The following is a 15041-nucleotide window of genomic DNA, read 5'->3' on the forward strand; positions in this document are numbered from 1 at the left end:
TAAGGACACTTGTGTCCTGAATGTTCCACATGCTCGATTTCTCTTTGTTATTTGTCTTTCTTTATCTTACTGATTTCTCGGGGTTATTTATGTATTAAGGCATTTAACTTTTGTCTATGCTATGAGTTACTCTTTCATAGTATTCAATACTTTTCCTCCCTAGTACTTATTCCTATTTTTAATGGTGTCTTTATTTATGATTTTTTTAATGTTCTATAAGATTAGGGTCCATGTTTATTTGTTAATCATTGTCTAGCAAACATCAAGTAAAATGCTAAACACATAAAAATGATCAATAAATATTTACTGAGTGGGCCAAATATGACAAAGAAAACCTTGGTGCATAAATAGACTGGGAAAGTAGAGGGAACTGTTTTGTGTGGACATGTGATAAATTTGGTTTTGGATGCATTGTTAAGTGAAAGCCACTATTCTAAGTTGAATATGCATGAGAGACTCCTGCTTTGGCAAAATACTCACGGAAAGTATTTTGGAAAAGATCATCTCTGACGGAAAGATGTTATGTGAGGGTTCATAAACAAATACTTTCAATAAGAAACAATTTCCAGCAACTATAGTCATAACAGTTTTAAAACAAAAATGAAAAGAAAAAGAAAAATAGAAAGCATTATATATCTGCAAGTATAAAGATGTGGGCAAGTAGAAATTTTAATGCCTTGGAACAATAAAAATTATTGAAAAGTATTTAGATAAATATGTTGTAATTATACCCAAATCACTTACTGTGAGATGAAAACATTTTCTAATGGAAAATCGAGTCCATCGTAATTATATATTCTTGTAGAAATCAAAATTTCTTTTTTTATATAAAGTAGGTTGTTTGGTTTATCAATATATTGTGGCTTTCAGTTTATACATGGACAGTGATTGTGTTTTCTATTACGGACCTATACTGAAAAATAGGTACTATCAATTTAGTCCCCAAATTTGTTTTTTACAGATTATATTTACTCCATGAAAAAGATGAAGCCACACAGTCTTCTAAGAAAGAAATGCTGATGTTTTTCAGGACAGAGAATTTATCTGTATAAGCTATCATATTATTTAATACATAGGAATAAACTGATGGCTGTAGTCATTGAATAAGCATTTTGACTTACATGGATATGGATTGGTACCTTTAGTAAGTCCACTGTGAAGTTATAGTCCTTATTTAATAACTGTAAGAAAATATTCAGGGCAGGAACTCTATTCTTTTTTTTTTTTTTTTTTTTTGGCTTTTTGGCTTTTTGGCTTTTCTAGTGCCGCACTCTCAGCATATGGAGGTTCCCAGGCTAGGGGTCTAATCAGAGCTGTAACCGCCGGCCTACGCCACAGCCACAGCAATGCCATTTCTGAGCCGCATCTGTGACCTACACCACATCTCATGGCAATGCCAGATCCTTAACCCACTGAGCAAGGCCAGGGATCGAACCCGTCACCTCATGGTTCCTATTCAGATTCATTAACCACTGAGCCAGCACGACAGGAACTCCAAGGAACTCTATTCTGATGGCATAAAGGTTGTGGTATCCCAATATCATTCCCAATTTTCAAATTATTTTGTGATTAAAACATATTATCTTTAAAGTACACATATTTTTTTCTCATAAAAAAACTTGTGAATTAAGAAATTAGAAGTATGGTACGATTGCACTGGACAGACAAGTCACTTATTTGAATGACTTTCTACTTAACTTTTAGCTGTCTTTGCTTTTATCAACTTAAAAAAAAAATTACACAACCTGAAAGTTGAGAGTTAAGTTTTATTTGGGGCAAAATTAGGACTTACGCCTGAGAGATAGGATCTCAGGTAGCCCTGAGAAACCACTGCAAGAGGTGACGGGGAAGCTAGGACATATAGGAGTTTTTACAACAAAGGGAAGGTAGTAGGAACAAAAGAGAGTGGCTAAACTCAAAGATGATTGAGACGTCCTTTGTTTTGTCCACTTAACTACAGCCCAGAAGGCTGTATTTCAGATAGTTCTGAAATACCACCCCCAAGTGGAAAGAGGAAATATCAAGATATAAGTGATAAAGGTGAGGGGGTAGATGCATGTCTTTTACAGAAGTTTGCTGCTGGTCTCGTGAAGGTGACTACTGGATGCAGACAGTACTACCAGAAGCAGAAGTACTACTAGAGCAGACAGTACTACTAGAAGGTGACTCCAAGGGGCAGACATCACCATGAAGGATTTGAGTTTTTTCCTAGATATGAGGAGATGCAAGAATTGGGCACATAAAATCTTCTCCTAAAGTAGCTATCTTCCAGTTTTCCCAGAGCACAGAGTGCCTCACTCCTGATCTCCACCCTGAGCTCCTCTACATGATTTAATCCATATAGAGGCAGATGGCAAGTGCCAAACTCCAGTTCACACCTTATTGATCAGCTGTCCTGGCATTTCTGAACGTTTTTGTCATACAAGCAAGGTTTTTATCTACAGTCATCAGATTCTGCCCTTCAGGTGAGGGGCTTGTCGATGACGGATGAAACAATCTATAACAAAGATGCAGAGAGTATAAAGAGGGTAAATAAATCCACATGAACTGGAGCAGCAGCAGTGGTTGATCATGGCCTGTCTGGCTAAGTGTGTGCTGGCCATGGATATTCACAGAGATGTATATAGTGAGGTCTTTGGGGAAGCCAGTTGTTTGCTTATGCTGAGTTTCTAGAAATTTTCTTCTTAAAATAGGAACATTTATTCATTAAGAGAGAAAAGAAACTCCTAGGTGGTCTGTGTTCATCCACAAAGGAAATAGTTACAGAATTTTTGGCCAAGGTTTTATCTTACACAACTTATATTAAAAGACTGAAGATAAATATAAAATAAAGCTTGTTTTATTTTCCTTAATTATAAAAGCGGCTATTTGCAAAGAAGGAGGCAAATGGTGATTGAGTAAGGTTTTATTTCATTCAGATGGTAGCAGTTCCTGCCTTTTTCCTTTGCCCCTTGCTGAGCTTGGGGAAATGAAGTCAATGGTTTGTTGTTATAGCTCAGTTACCTTCTAAAGAAGTAGGCTACCTGAGCCAGTGTGTTCTTTGGTGTGTTAATATATCTTAGACCTTTCAAAGGAGCCTTGATAAGTCTATACCAAAGGACTGATCTGAAAGATCAGAAAATCCTTCACAACAGTCAGGGGTAGAGTCAAGGGATGGAAACCCTTGTGTTCTAGAAAGGTACCACCCGTAATGGAATATAAGAGAATGGGCTGCCTCATCCTGGTCCTGTTCTGTTAGTATGATGTGGATAAAAATGTACTTATTTACAGAAATATGGCCAGGTAATTGCTTACTTACTTCAATCTGCATCTCTTTATAGCTAACTATTCTCAGTCTCATTACAGAAACAGAAGCTAAGTTTAGCCAATTGTTTGGTCATTTATGTTTAGTGCACAAAATTCTTAATTAACAAAACAAAATACCACAGTCCATTGTGAATCACTTTGTTAAACTTTCAAACTTCATAAGGACTTTTGTCTTATCTAAGAGCGCCTTTCAAACTCCTGCTGATCTGGCACTCTTGGATGGATTCCCTGTGGAGATGAGCTGAAAGAATGTAAAGGGAGCCAATTAAAGAGCCAAAACAGACAAGCAGAGGCCCTCTTGTCCATCCTTCTGCCTCCTGGCAAAAGCCATCCCCTGCACCAAAAAATTTTTGCCTGAATCCTGCTGACAAAAATGCTCACCCCATGTAAATGACAAGTCATAATCCATTTAATGCAACTAAAGCAGATTGTTAACTGTTCAAGACTTATTTATTGTATTCTAAGATGCTGAGTATGAAAGCTCATCTGAATTGTTTTAATTCCTCTTTTCTAGACAATTATTTTGTACAAGAAACGTGCTCAAATAATTGTAAAGCTGTGGGAAGTTTCTGTTCAGGAAATATAGTTATCTTTATCATCTTATTAAATGTATTTTTGGTTTCCTTTCACTCTAGGTCTACCTTACGGGTGGGAGGAAGCTTACACAGCAGATGGAATCAAGTACTTCATCAAGTAAGTACAAGCATCCAGACCAAGTAAGCAATTTTCTTCACATCTGGAGGGAACCTGGAAGTTGCAGAATAATCAGTAAAACCAAGAAACCCTCTTGGAGGTTACAAAAATTAGTAACAAGAAATGAAACTTCACCATTTTCATTTCATGTGATTTAAATGCTAATATCAGATACCATTTGGGGAAAAAAAAAAAAAACCTAGTAATTATTTCAAGGGAAACATCAAAAAATTGGAACAGGATTGTCATTTGAACCTAAATGTTGACTGCCTGAATTCACTTCTGACTAAAAGTATTAATATTTATGCAAAGTTAACATCTAATGAAAAAGTCTCCTTTATATATCTTGAAACTTATGGACAATAATGCTAATAATAACCAATCTTTTTAATGCTGTACATTGCACACAGTTCATTCATTCTGCAGATATTTTTTGAGCATCTGTTGTGTGCCAGGCAGTGTTCCATGCCTTGGAAAGTAGTGAAATATACAGAGCAGTTCTCTGATAATAGGGTGTTTTCTTAACAGTGAGGAAAAACATATAGCATATAACTGAAGAGATAAGTGAGTCAGTATATGAACAAACCTCATTTCAATAGAGTCTCAGAACACCCTTCATTTATAGATGAAAAAAATAAGAGCCTAGAGTAGTTGCCAAAGATCCACAGCTACTAAATCATCAGGCCAGGATTCTTTCCACTGCATTAGACTGTTGCTGATGGAGACCACTCTTTGAGAGCCCCAACAGAAATACATTTTCTAACTGCTGGGCTGGTTAGTTTTACTCTGAACCCAGCAATCTGGTTTATTCCCACTATGTTCTGGATATCTCCTTTCATGTCAAAGTTGGAGTGATGAGAACACAAAGGGGATTCCCAACAGACTCTTAAGATCCCAAGAGACTTCGTTATATGTCCTTTTTTAAGCAACTGATACTTGGTGTGCATTTGGGGAAGAAAAGAGAGATGTGTCTTGGCTGTTCTTACAAATGTGCAGGTATTTTTCAAAGCAGTATCCACACATTGGATTCTCAAGCTCTGTGACTTTGTACATGTTCCTGTCTCTCTCATCACTTCAATTTTCTCATCATAAAGTAAGGAGTGTATTACCTATTTTATAGACTTGTTAAATGTTAAGCACCTAGCATAAAATTTTGAACATAGTGTATGTCTAATAAACAGTCAGCATTAATTTACAATATGGGAAAACCATCATGGTAGAAAAAAAGAACAGGGAAAATCATATGACCATTAAAAACATTGAGAATTCAAAAGCTTCATATTTTGCAAGGATTTAAGGAAAAACTGAAGGTAAACCTGGCAAAGTATTTTCATGGTTTTTTTTCTTGTGGTCCTTACCAAAAAATAATTTACACAACCAATAGTTTGTAGTTTAACACATGAAGGAGAAAAGGACTTTTGGAGCAGAGGACCCAGGAATTCCATGTACATTTAGCACCACACTATTCACTTCCCAAAGCATAACTCTTCTGTGAGGGAAGTTTCTCTCCAGTATACCTTGTTAACTATGTTTAGTTCCTGGAAGATGTGAATCACTATACTGTAGGTGTAGCAGGAGAATGAAAAGCCACATTCACATTTGCATTGGGTTTCTTTCTTAGATTCACTTTGTGATGGAGAAGGGAAAAGATGGGGAGGTGAAGAGTGAGCATTTATTGAGCACCAACTGATGCAAAATAGCCAGGCAGATGTTGGGTATATTTCTCTGTGCATTGTAGCATTTAATCTTCTTAACAATGTGGAAAGTGGGCATTGCTCATGGTATTATCATGGTATTATGATTCTGGTGAGCTGTATACTGCCCTCAGCCATGCCTTCTCCTAGAAGGTCCCCTAAGAAATGCCCAGTCAAAGGAAGGCAAACTAGCATTCACTGTAAACCAGGGCTCTGAATTCAGGGGCCTTTGAAAAATGTCAGTAAATGAATCTGGCCCCTGTGGGAACTCCTTCACCTCAACTTAGTCTTAGCCTAAGAATCCTAACCCAAAGCTCTGTCAGCCTAAACAGTGACCTGTGAGGAGAAGATACTAAGGGCACAATCACCATCGACCAAGGAAAAAGAGGGAGAAGGCGACGTGAGTGTGAGTGAGTCAGAGAATAAGTGTCTCATTGCCTGGTACCCAGCTGGTTTAAGCCACTGTCCCTTGCAGACTGGAACAATAGCCTTGGTTGGGCTCCTGCTGCAAGGGACAACAGCATCCAAAGAGAGGAGAGAAGAGAAGCAGTAAGCAAGCCCTTTTACTGCATGATCATTGAACTCAGTCCCTGTGGAAGGACTAGAAAGATACTCCACTCCAGTCTAGAAAATACACTCATTAGGGAGTTCTCTTCCTTGACTTTAACCTTGATTCCTAAGGAAAGCAGAAAAGAGATGAGATAGATTTGTTAAAGGACAAATTACAATTGGAGAAACTCTGGAAAAGAGGCTAAACTCGTCCAGGACATGCAGTAGTAAAATTGCAAAGTAGAAATACAGATCTAGGATTATCTGACTCCAAAGCCATCCTCCTAAAACACAGGCCCGTGCTGCATCATCTCCACCTCTTTACTGTCATGTAGGGTGTTTACAGAGAACAAGACCTAAACCGATCTTGATTTAGGTAGAACTCTGTACTTTATCCATTGTTAAACTGCAGAATAGAAACTTAGTTCTAAGCATAAGTAGTTATTTCCTGGAGATTATAAAGGTCAAACCGTAAAGATAAGAAAATCTAACAATGTACCCGTGCTTTCTTTATCTTATCTCATGGAGGAATCAAGTGTTTACCATGAGTTGGTTGTTTTTTTGGTTTTTTTTTTTTCTTTTTTTCTAGAAGTTAATTCCATTCAAGCACCAACATTTATTTTAGTTTAACTATTCTTGATGAAAGTGTTATTTTAAAAGTATTGTATGCTTCCCTGCCTTCTTATACTGAGGACACTGAACAAAATCATTATGAGCATCAATCTTATGCATAATACAGTGAGTTCTGCAGGGGGATATTAAGCTGTACAAGCTTGAATAGAGACAGCTGTCATCTCTCCCTGCTTTCAACAGGCCTGGCCATCTCTTCATCCCCATTCTCCTTTTTAAATCCTCTGTACACTACTGTCTTCCCCAGAAGTTTCTTATTTGAGGATGACAGAATGCTAAATCAGACTAATTTGAATTACTTGTAAATAGTGCTAGAAGGTGGGTCTGCAAGGGTTTGTGTGTAAGCCAAGTGCATACGTTCTGGTACAGGTGGTTTTGATTCCAGGAAGGCCATCTGGTACAGGGAAAAGAAGAGCACAGGCTCTGGATTTGGAAAAATTTAGATTCAAATGCTTATGTCACCACAGAATAGCTGGGCAGTCTTGGCTCTGGGCATGTTTACTTAACCTCTCTGGGCTTTAATTTTCTACATTTATAGAATGGAAAGAGTGTTAGCCCCTCATAGAGTTCCTGCTCAGAACGAATGAGCTTGTCTACGTAAAGAACCTATCAGAGAACCTGACCCAAAGTAGGTCCCTTCACTCCCTCCTCATTCTTAACACTTCCATGAGCATTTCTTCTCTGCGCTTAACTGCATTCAGATAGGTTGCCAGATAAGTAATGTCTGTATAAGCAAGCATCACTATATGTCTTTCTTGGATCTGTTAAGATTTCTTTTTTTTTTTTTTTTTTTTTTTCATCCTCTCACTATCCCAACCAAAATTTTGCACCTGGATAGCCTGTGTTAGCTTTTGAGGTAGGGGTAATTCATCTTCTGTGTGAATGGTACTTTGGAGGCAAGAAATAACAAGAAATGAACTCAGGTCATTGCCTCTGTCACCTTTACTTAAAAAGAACAGTGACTGAAATCACCCTTCCAGAACATTGGAGGAGTTGATGGTAATCTCTTCCCTGAGATTGACACCTGTCACTGCCTTCCCAGAAATTGAATTGTTACATTTGATGGAAGCCAAGCCTTGGGCAAAGGAATAACTGTCAATGCTGTCCTGAGAATGCCCAGACGAAGACAGCTTTCATTGAATATTCCTAACCACCCACATGTCCACTGCTCACCCATTAATACTTTGTAGTCCTCTATTTACATTCTGACACAAGAGAAGAAAGCATTTTACCTGGTATAAACAAATGTAATCAAAATGTTGACATCGCTAGAGCCAGTGTTTCATAGAAATAACAAGTATATATGTCTATATATGTGTTTGTGTATATACCAATATGTGTGTGCATATATGCAAATAAGCAGGGCTTACTCACTTGCTATATATATTATCAGTGCATTCAAGAGAAGGCTTTATTACTTTCTCCCTAAAGACAGAGCGGCAGCATTCTTAAATTCAATGACAAAATACCAGTTATCATAATAGTGCCATATTGAAATTATCTGATGAATCTGTCTTACCACTCAACTTTTTATCTTCCTTTTGAAGTTGTGTACCATTATGAATTTATGATAGTCTTTTGACACAATTCCACTTTAAAAGTTCATATACTTTATATCATATAACTTAACAAAATTATGAGATTTGTTTGATAGTAAAAATGAACTTAGATATTACAAATGACACATAGCCACTACCTTGCTTTCATTGTACTCTTTTTTTTCTGTTGAAAAGTTCTAATTCAATGTGATCAGTGGCCATGATCGTATTAATTCTCTTTTGCAGCTTAATAAATTTCCCCCAAATTTTGCAGCTTAAAACAATAAACATTTATTTTTTTAATCCAAGTTTCAGAGAGTCAAGAATGCAGATGTGGTTTTGCTGGATCATGCTAGCTTTCTCTCAACTTGGGTTTAGAACTTTAGAAATTTCTCTTTAGAGCAGGGAGGGCAAACAGATTTCAACTCACTTTCTCTAGTGTTCTTGTGAAGGATTCTGAGACCATATTCACCCTCACTGATGTGTGTCTGGATCCATCAGAAATGTCTGCTGTGGGTGACATCTTTGCACTCTTTGGTCTTCTAGAGCATACTGCCAACGCAGGAACTCTGCCAGGATAAACAGTAACAATGCAAATCGTAGGTTGAAATGACAAAATAAATGGTGACAACACGCCCCCACCACCAAAGTTCTTACGAGATACTCACTATTTAAGAGCTTTGCCTTACTCACTATTTAAGAGCTTTGCCTTTTATGACTTCAAAGGGAAGCTGATTTCCAGTAGGCACGTTTTTTCTTTTTTCTTTCCAGTCAGAGTTCATTAATGACCCTAAATGATTGTCTAAACTTGGGATAGCACAGCCTTAATTGTTTCCAGGTAGAAAAGAATGTGGATCATAATCTATATGTGAATGAAATTTGTTATTGTCAGCCTACTATACTAATTAAAGGCTTAGGTTACATTGTATCATCTCATTTATAAAATAAATAAAAAATAGAGAACACAAAAGAGAAAAAGTTGAGGTTATTTTTTTCTTACCTCCAACTTTATTTTGCATCTAGAGTCTATGTTAGGTAATTCTAATGCAATTTAAAGAAATTAGGGAGACTGGGAAAGGGAAGGTGGAGAGGAAGGGGTGGGTTCAGGATTGGACATAACAAGCTACTACTTTTAACTTTTCCTAAATCCTTGGCAGGTTATTTTAGTTCACTTTAGTAGATACTGTCAGGAGCCCTCCCTCTGAAAACCTCATTAATTTGGCTGCTTTGATTAATTTTGGATGAGTTAAGAAATGCCCACTGACAGACTACTGAAGTCTAAGTAGCACACTTGATGAGGTGTCAGGGCAATTTCTATGCACCTAACTTCAGCCTAGATACGGAGAATGGGGGTAGGTTCCCCACTGTCTTTACACATATGACAATCCTGAGCATTTCATGCTTAACAAGACAATATTGAAGAAACCAACCGAGGACTTGAAGGACTTGAAACAGGAAATATGGAACTTTTTAGCATTTTGTCCCTGAACACTCCTTAGCTATGAATAAACTGTAAGGTATTAAAACTAGTTTGGATGTACCCATCTATGATATAACTGGTTTAGTACAATGCCTGGTATGTGTAGGGACTGAATAAATACTTGTCAAATGAGAAATAACTGTCATTGAGGAAGCAGTTGGTGGGGAAAAATTATGGGCTTTTGGATCAGACAGGCCTGGGTTCTGATGTTTATACCACCACTTTTGAGTGTGACCTTGGTATAATTGGTATTATTTCAATTGTCTGTACCCCATTTTCTCATCCAAAAATAAGGGTGGTAGTTTATATCTCTCAGGGTTGTTTTGAGAATTGAATAAAATAACTGGAACAAGGTGAGTGCCTAACAGATTTTAGTTTCCCCTCCCTGCCCTTATTTTTTTCTACTGCATTTGCCAGTGGAGGAGTTTTAAACTTACACAGCATCTGCACAGCTGCAAATAGAAACCAGTAGCCAAAACCTACACTTATGCCTCTCCCCAGCCAGTTAGAAACCCTGTGATGGGAGCAGAGATTGCTCAGGAGCCTGAGACAGGCTGCTCTGGATTTTCTATAAATATCTACAAAGGGGTGTAGCAACATGAAGCGCTGTATGAGCAACTATCTTTTAAACAGAAGGCCAGCCAGCTGGCCAAGGTTACACAGAATGGCAAAACCCATTGAAATGAATAAAACATCCACATCTAGACAGCAAACATCGAACTCTTTTCATCTCCAGTTAACTAATGACAGGTATACCTGAGGCAGGAAGCATGTTTTTTATTATTTATTTATTTATTTATTTATTTATTTTTAATCTTTTTTTTTTTTGTCTTTATGCCATTTTCTTGGGGCTCTCCCACAGCATGTGGAGGTTCCCAGGCTAGAGGTCGAATCAGAGCTGTAGCTGCCAGCCTACACCAGAGCCACAGCAATGCGGGATCCAAGCCTCGTCAGCGATCTACACCACCGCTCACGGCGATGCCGGATCCCTAACGCACTGAGCAAGGCCGGGGATCAAACCCACAACCTCATGGTTCCTAGTCAGATTCGTTAACCACTGCGCCACGACGGGAACTCCACAGAAGCATGTTTTTTAGCATTTCATTGGGATGATATAAGAAAATCCTCCAGGATTGTGTAAAGTACTTTGGAAAGTCATCATCTTTCTGTGGTTATATTTTTATTTAGTCAGATGTGGGATTCCCAAGACCCTTTATTTAAATTTCTCAAAAGATACTATTTTTTTTTTGTCACTTTCCCTTCCAAATTTGGTTGTTGAATTAGTGTCATAGGGCTTCCATAACAAAATATCACAAACTGGGTGGCTTAAACAACAGAAATTAATTTTTCTCGCAATTCTGGAGGCTACAAGGTGCCATTGGGATTGGTTTCTTGTGAGACCCCTCTTCTTGCGATAGACAACCTCCTTCTTACTGTGCCCTCTCACGGCCTCTTCTCTGTGTACGTGGAAAGGCAGGTCTCAGTGTGTCTCTCTTCTTACAAGGACAGCAGCCCCATTGGATCAGGACCTTACACCCATGACCTCATCTAACCTTAATTACTTCTCAAAGGCCCTGTTCTCCAAATGTAGCCACATTAGGGTTTAGAGCTGCAACATTTTGCTAGAGAGTTGAAGAGGAGGGGGTGATAATTCAATCCATAACAGTTGCTTCTCCCTTAAATTACTTTCCATAAGATCTCTAGCACCTTTTTCTTCAGACAATGTTCTACATTAGAATGTAGCATAGAATTGGAGTTTACGTTATGGCTCAGCGGAAACGAATCCGACTAGCATCCATGAGGATGCAGCTCCCATCCCCAGCCTTGCTCAGTGGGTTAAGGATTTGGTGCTGCCTTGAGCTGTAGTGTAGGTTGCAGACACAGCTTGGATCCCCCGTTGCTGGGGCTGTGGTGTAGGCTAGCAGATACAGCTCTCATTCGACCAGTAGTCCGGGAACCTCCATATGCCACAGGTGCAGCCCTAAAAACAAACAAACAAACAAACAAAAAAACAAAACACACACACACACACACAAAACCCAATGTGGCACATAATCTTTCTGCATGTACATTTGCCAAATTGCAAGAATTAATACAAACCACTGCCTCTTCCCTTAAACCCTAGCCTTTAGTGGGAGAAGCAGCTGAGGGGCAGGGGCATATGGTAAACAGAATAATGGCTCCCCAACAACGCCCACAAGCTAATCCCCAAAATCTTTGAATATGACCAGTTCCACAGTAAAGGGGCATTAAATTTGCAGGTAGAATTGAGGTTGCCAATCAGCTGACCTTAAAAATAGGGAAATTATCCTGGATTTCCATGGGGGTCCACTCTAATCACATGAGTCCTTAGTAGTGAAAGAGGGAGGCGGAAGGAGAGAGTTAGAGGAAGAGCTTTGACAGTGGAAGCAGGGTCAGAGATATGCTGTGTTGCTGGCTTTGGAGATGTAGGCCACGGAAAGTGGGAGGCCTTTAGAAGCTGGAAAAGCAAGGAAACAGTCTGCAGAAAAGAATGTAACTTGTCCAACACCTTGATTTTAGCCGAGTGAGAACCACGTCGGACTTCTGAGCTACAGAACCGTAAGCCAGTAGATTAACGTCGCATTAAGCCACTACATTTGTAGTAATTTGTTTCCTCACCAATAGAAGACTAACATAGGAAGTTAGATGTAGAGGTGAGAAGGTGGGAGTTCCTGTCGTGGCGCAGTGGTTAACAAATCCAACTAGGAACCATGAGGTTGCAGGTTCGATCCTTGGCCTTGCTCAGTGGGTTAAGGATCCAGCATTGCCATGAGCTGTGGTGTAGGTCGCAGACACGGCTCGGATCCTGCATTGCTGTGGCTCTGGCATAGGCCGGTGGATACAGCTCCAATTAGACCCCTAGCCTGGGAACCTCCATATGCCACAGCAGCAGTCCTAGAAAACGTAAAAAGACCAAAAAAAAAAAAAAAAAAAGAGGAGAGAAGGTGATGCTTATGATGGACCTAGCATGAGTCAGGCATGAAACTGGAGGGTTTATATATTTTATCTCCCAACACTATTGAGGCAGATTATTATACGTTTTCCAGATTAGGAAATCAAGACGCGGAGTTTTGGTAACTGTCCCAGAGACATACCAGTGACCCTGTTAGTGCATGGGCAATACGGAATTTCAGACAAGGTCTGCACAGTCTAAACAAAAAAACTGCAATCCTGCTCTGCATCCAAGCCCTAGCTCTGCTGCTGTGTGACCTTGGACAGAGCCCTGGAACCCTCAACCTCAGTTTCTTCCATTGTCACAAGGATGAAGAGTTTAAGACTGCTGGGAAAGTAGGCATCAACAGAAATAAATTTTATTCATATTTACTGAATAAAATTTTTTACAAATTTTATGGTACATGTTTTAAAATGCTTTAGACCTATATCATCTATGATCATTGACTTACTCAACACATATTTAATTATTTCATCTTGTACAACTAAAGAGCCCTTTTCAGATGATATCCTTTAATCCATCCCAGAGCTTCCATGTATATTGTTTTTGAAACCAACAGAGCCTCAGAAAGGAGTTTAACATAGTGGTAAAATTCTCAGAAGTCAGATTTGGATTCAGATCCTGACTCTTAACATTTCCTAGTTTTATGACCTGGGGTGAGTTATTTCACCACTCTATTAGCTTTCTCATATATAAAATGAGGATAAAAAATATAACTTTCTCCCCTTTAAAATATAAATACGTATATATATAATATGAATAGATAAATTAAAATGTATAAAATACATAGTATTTATAAAATATAAAACAAGGTTCTAAAAGACAGTTCAGCCCATTTATCCACAGTTCCAAAGTGGTACTATTAGAAATAATCAGTATGTAAAATTGATGAAACAGCTGTAAAGGTTGATGGCACATTTGGTTTTTATCCCGTAATATTTTACTGTAATGGAAAGTTTCTGTGTTATAGCACTCACTCCCTTCAAGGAGCTTCTCTGCACTTGGCACCATGGATCCGATAATACTGATGAGACATCTCGAGAATTTAGAAATGGTCTCTTAAGGAACCCCTCGAAGTCCCTTCCAGCTTTGTAGTTTTTGTTTGTTTGTTTGTTTGTTTGTTTGTTTGTTTTGTCCTTTCAGGGCCGCTGCACCTACCAAAAATGGAAGTTCTCAGGCTAGGGGTCGAATCAGAGCTGTAGCTGCCAGCCACAGCCACAGCCACAGCCACAGCAACTCCAGATCCAAGCTGAGTCTGCAACCTACCCCACAGCTCACAGCAACACTGGATCCTTAACCCACTGATCGAGGCCAGGGGTCAAATTTGCATCCTCATGGAAGCTAGTCAGATTTGTTTCTGCTGAGCCGTGACGGGAACTCCATGCTTTGTGATTTTTAAGATGTTTAGTTCTTCTCTAAAATAATATGTATATTTATATCTTTATATTCTTTGTATAGTAGGTTTAACTTTGATAGAATAATAATATTAGAATAAGTACAAAATTAGTTGAAATTGAATGTTTTAAATAATCTTAGTTTTTTAGGATTTCAAATTCAAAATCTTTAAAATTCGTAATTAAGAAAAGTTATTTTATTGCATAAATTAAATTAAAGCCATGGAGTTCCCGTCGTGGCGCAGTGGTTAACGAATCCGACTAGGAACCATGAGGTTGCGGGTTCGGTCCCTGCCCTTGCTTAGTGGGTTAAGGATCCGGCATTGCCGTGAGCTGTGGTGTAGGTTGCAGATGCGGCTTGGATCCCGCGTTGCTGTGGCTCTGGCACAGGCTGGCTGCTACAGCTCCGATTAGATCCCTAGCCTGGGAACCTCCATATGCCACGGCAGCAGCCCAAGAAATGGCAAAAAAGACAAAAACAAAAAACAAAAAAAGCCTTATATTATAATTCTTACCATTTTAATATGAACATTAAAATTAAAATAGTTTCTACAGTTCATGCACTTCTACTTACAAGTGGGTGGAAACTTTGGCAATGGCGTTGTACACTTGTTTCTAATTAAATTTAGTTTCCATTAATCTGTATTCTGACAGAGTCTTGATTCTTGACATTTTAAAAGTGGCCTGGAAGTTTGTATTTATCGCCTGTTTTTTATATTTTAGAAGAAGAAGCTCTTTGGTTTTAAAAGTTGTACATATATTTTCTGGGAAAGTAATAGTCAT

At 38.6% G+C, this 15041-nt stretch overlaps 1 protein-coding gene across 4 annotated transcripts in view; it reads left to right on the forward strand.

Annotated features, from left to right (window-relative positions):
- The window catches only part of STXBP4 (syntaxin binding protein 4), a 201713-nt gene that overhangs the window by 171179 nt on the left and 15493 nt on the right, over positions 1–15041 (forward strand). For all 4 annotated transcript variants that reach the window (XM_021067245.1, XM_021067246.1, XM_021067244.1 and 1 more), the window contains one exon: positions 3942–3999. In XM_021067245.1, coding sequence (XP_020922904.1) covers positions 3942–3999 — 58 coding nt within the window. The remainder of the gene's footprint in view (positions 1–3941; positions 4000–15041) is intronic.

This window comes from Sus scrofa, chromosome 12, assembly GCF_000003025.6.
Source record: "Sus scrofa isolate TJ Tabasco breed Duroc chromosome 12, Sscrofa11.1, whole genome shotgun sequence".
Taxonomy (NCBI): Eukaryota; Metazoa; Chordata; class Mammalia; order Artiodactyla; family Suidae; genus Sus; species Sus scrofa.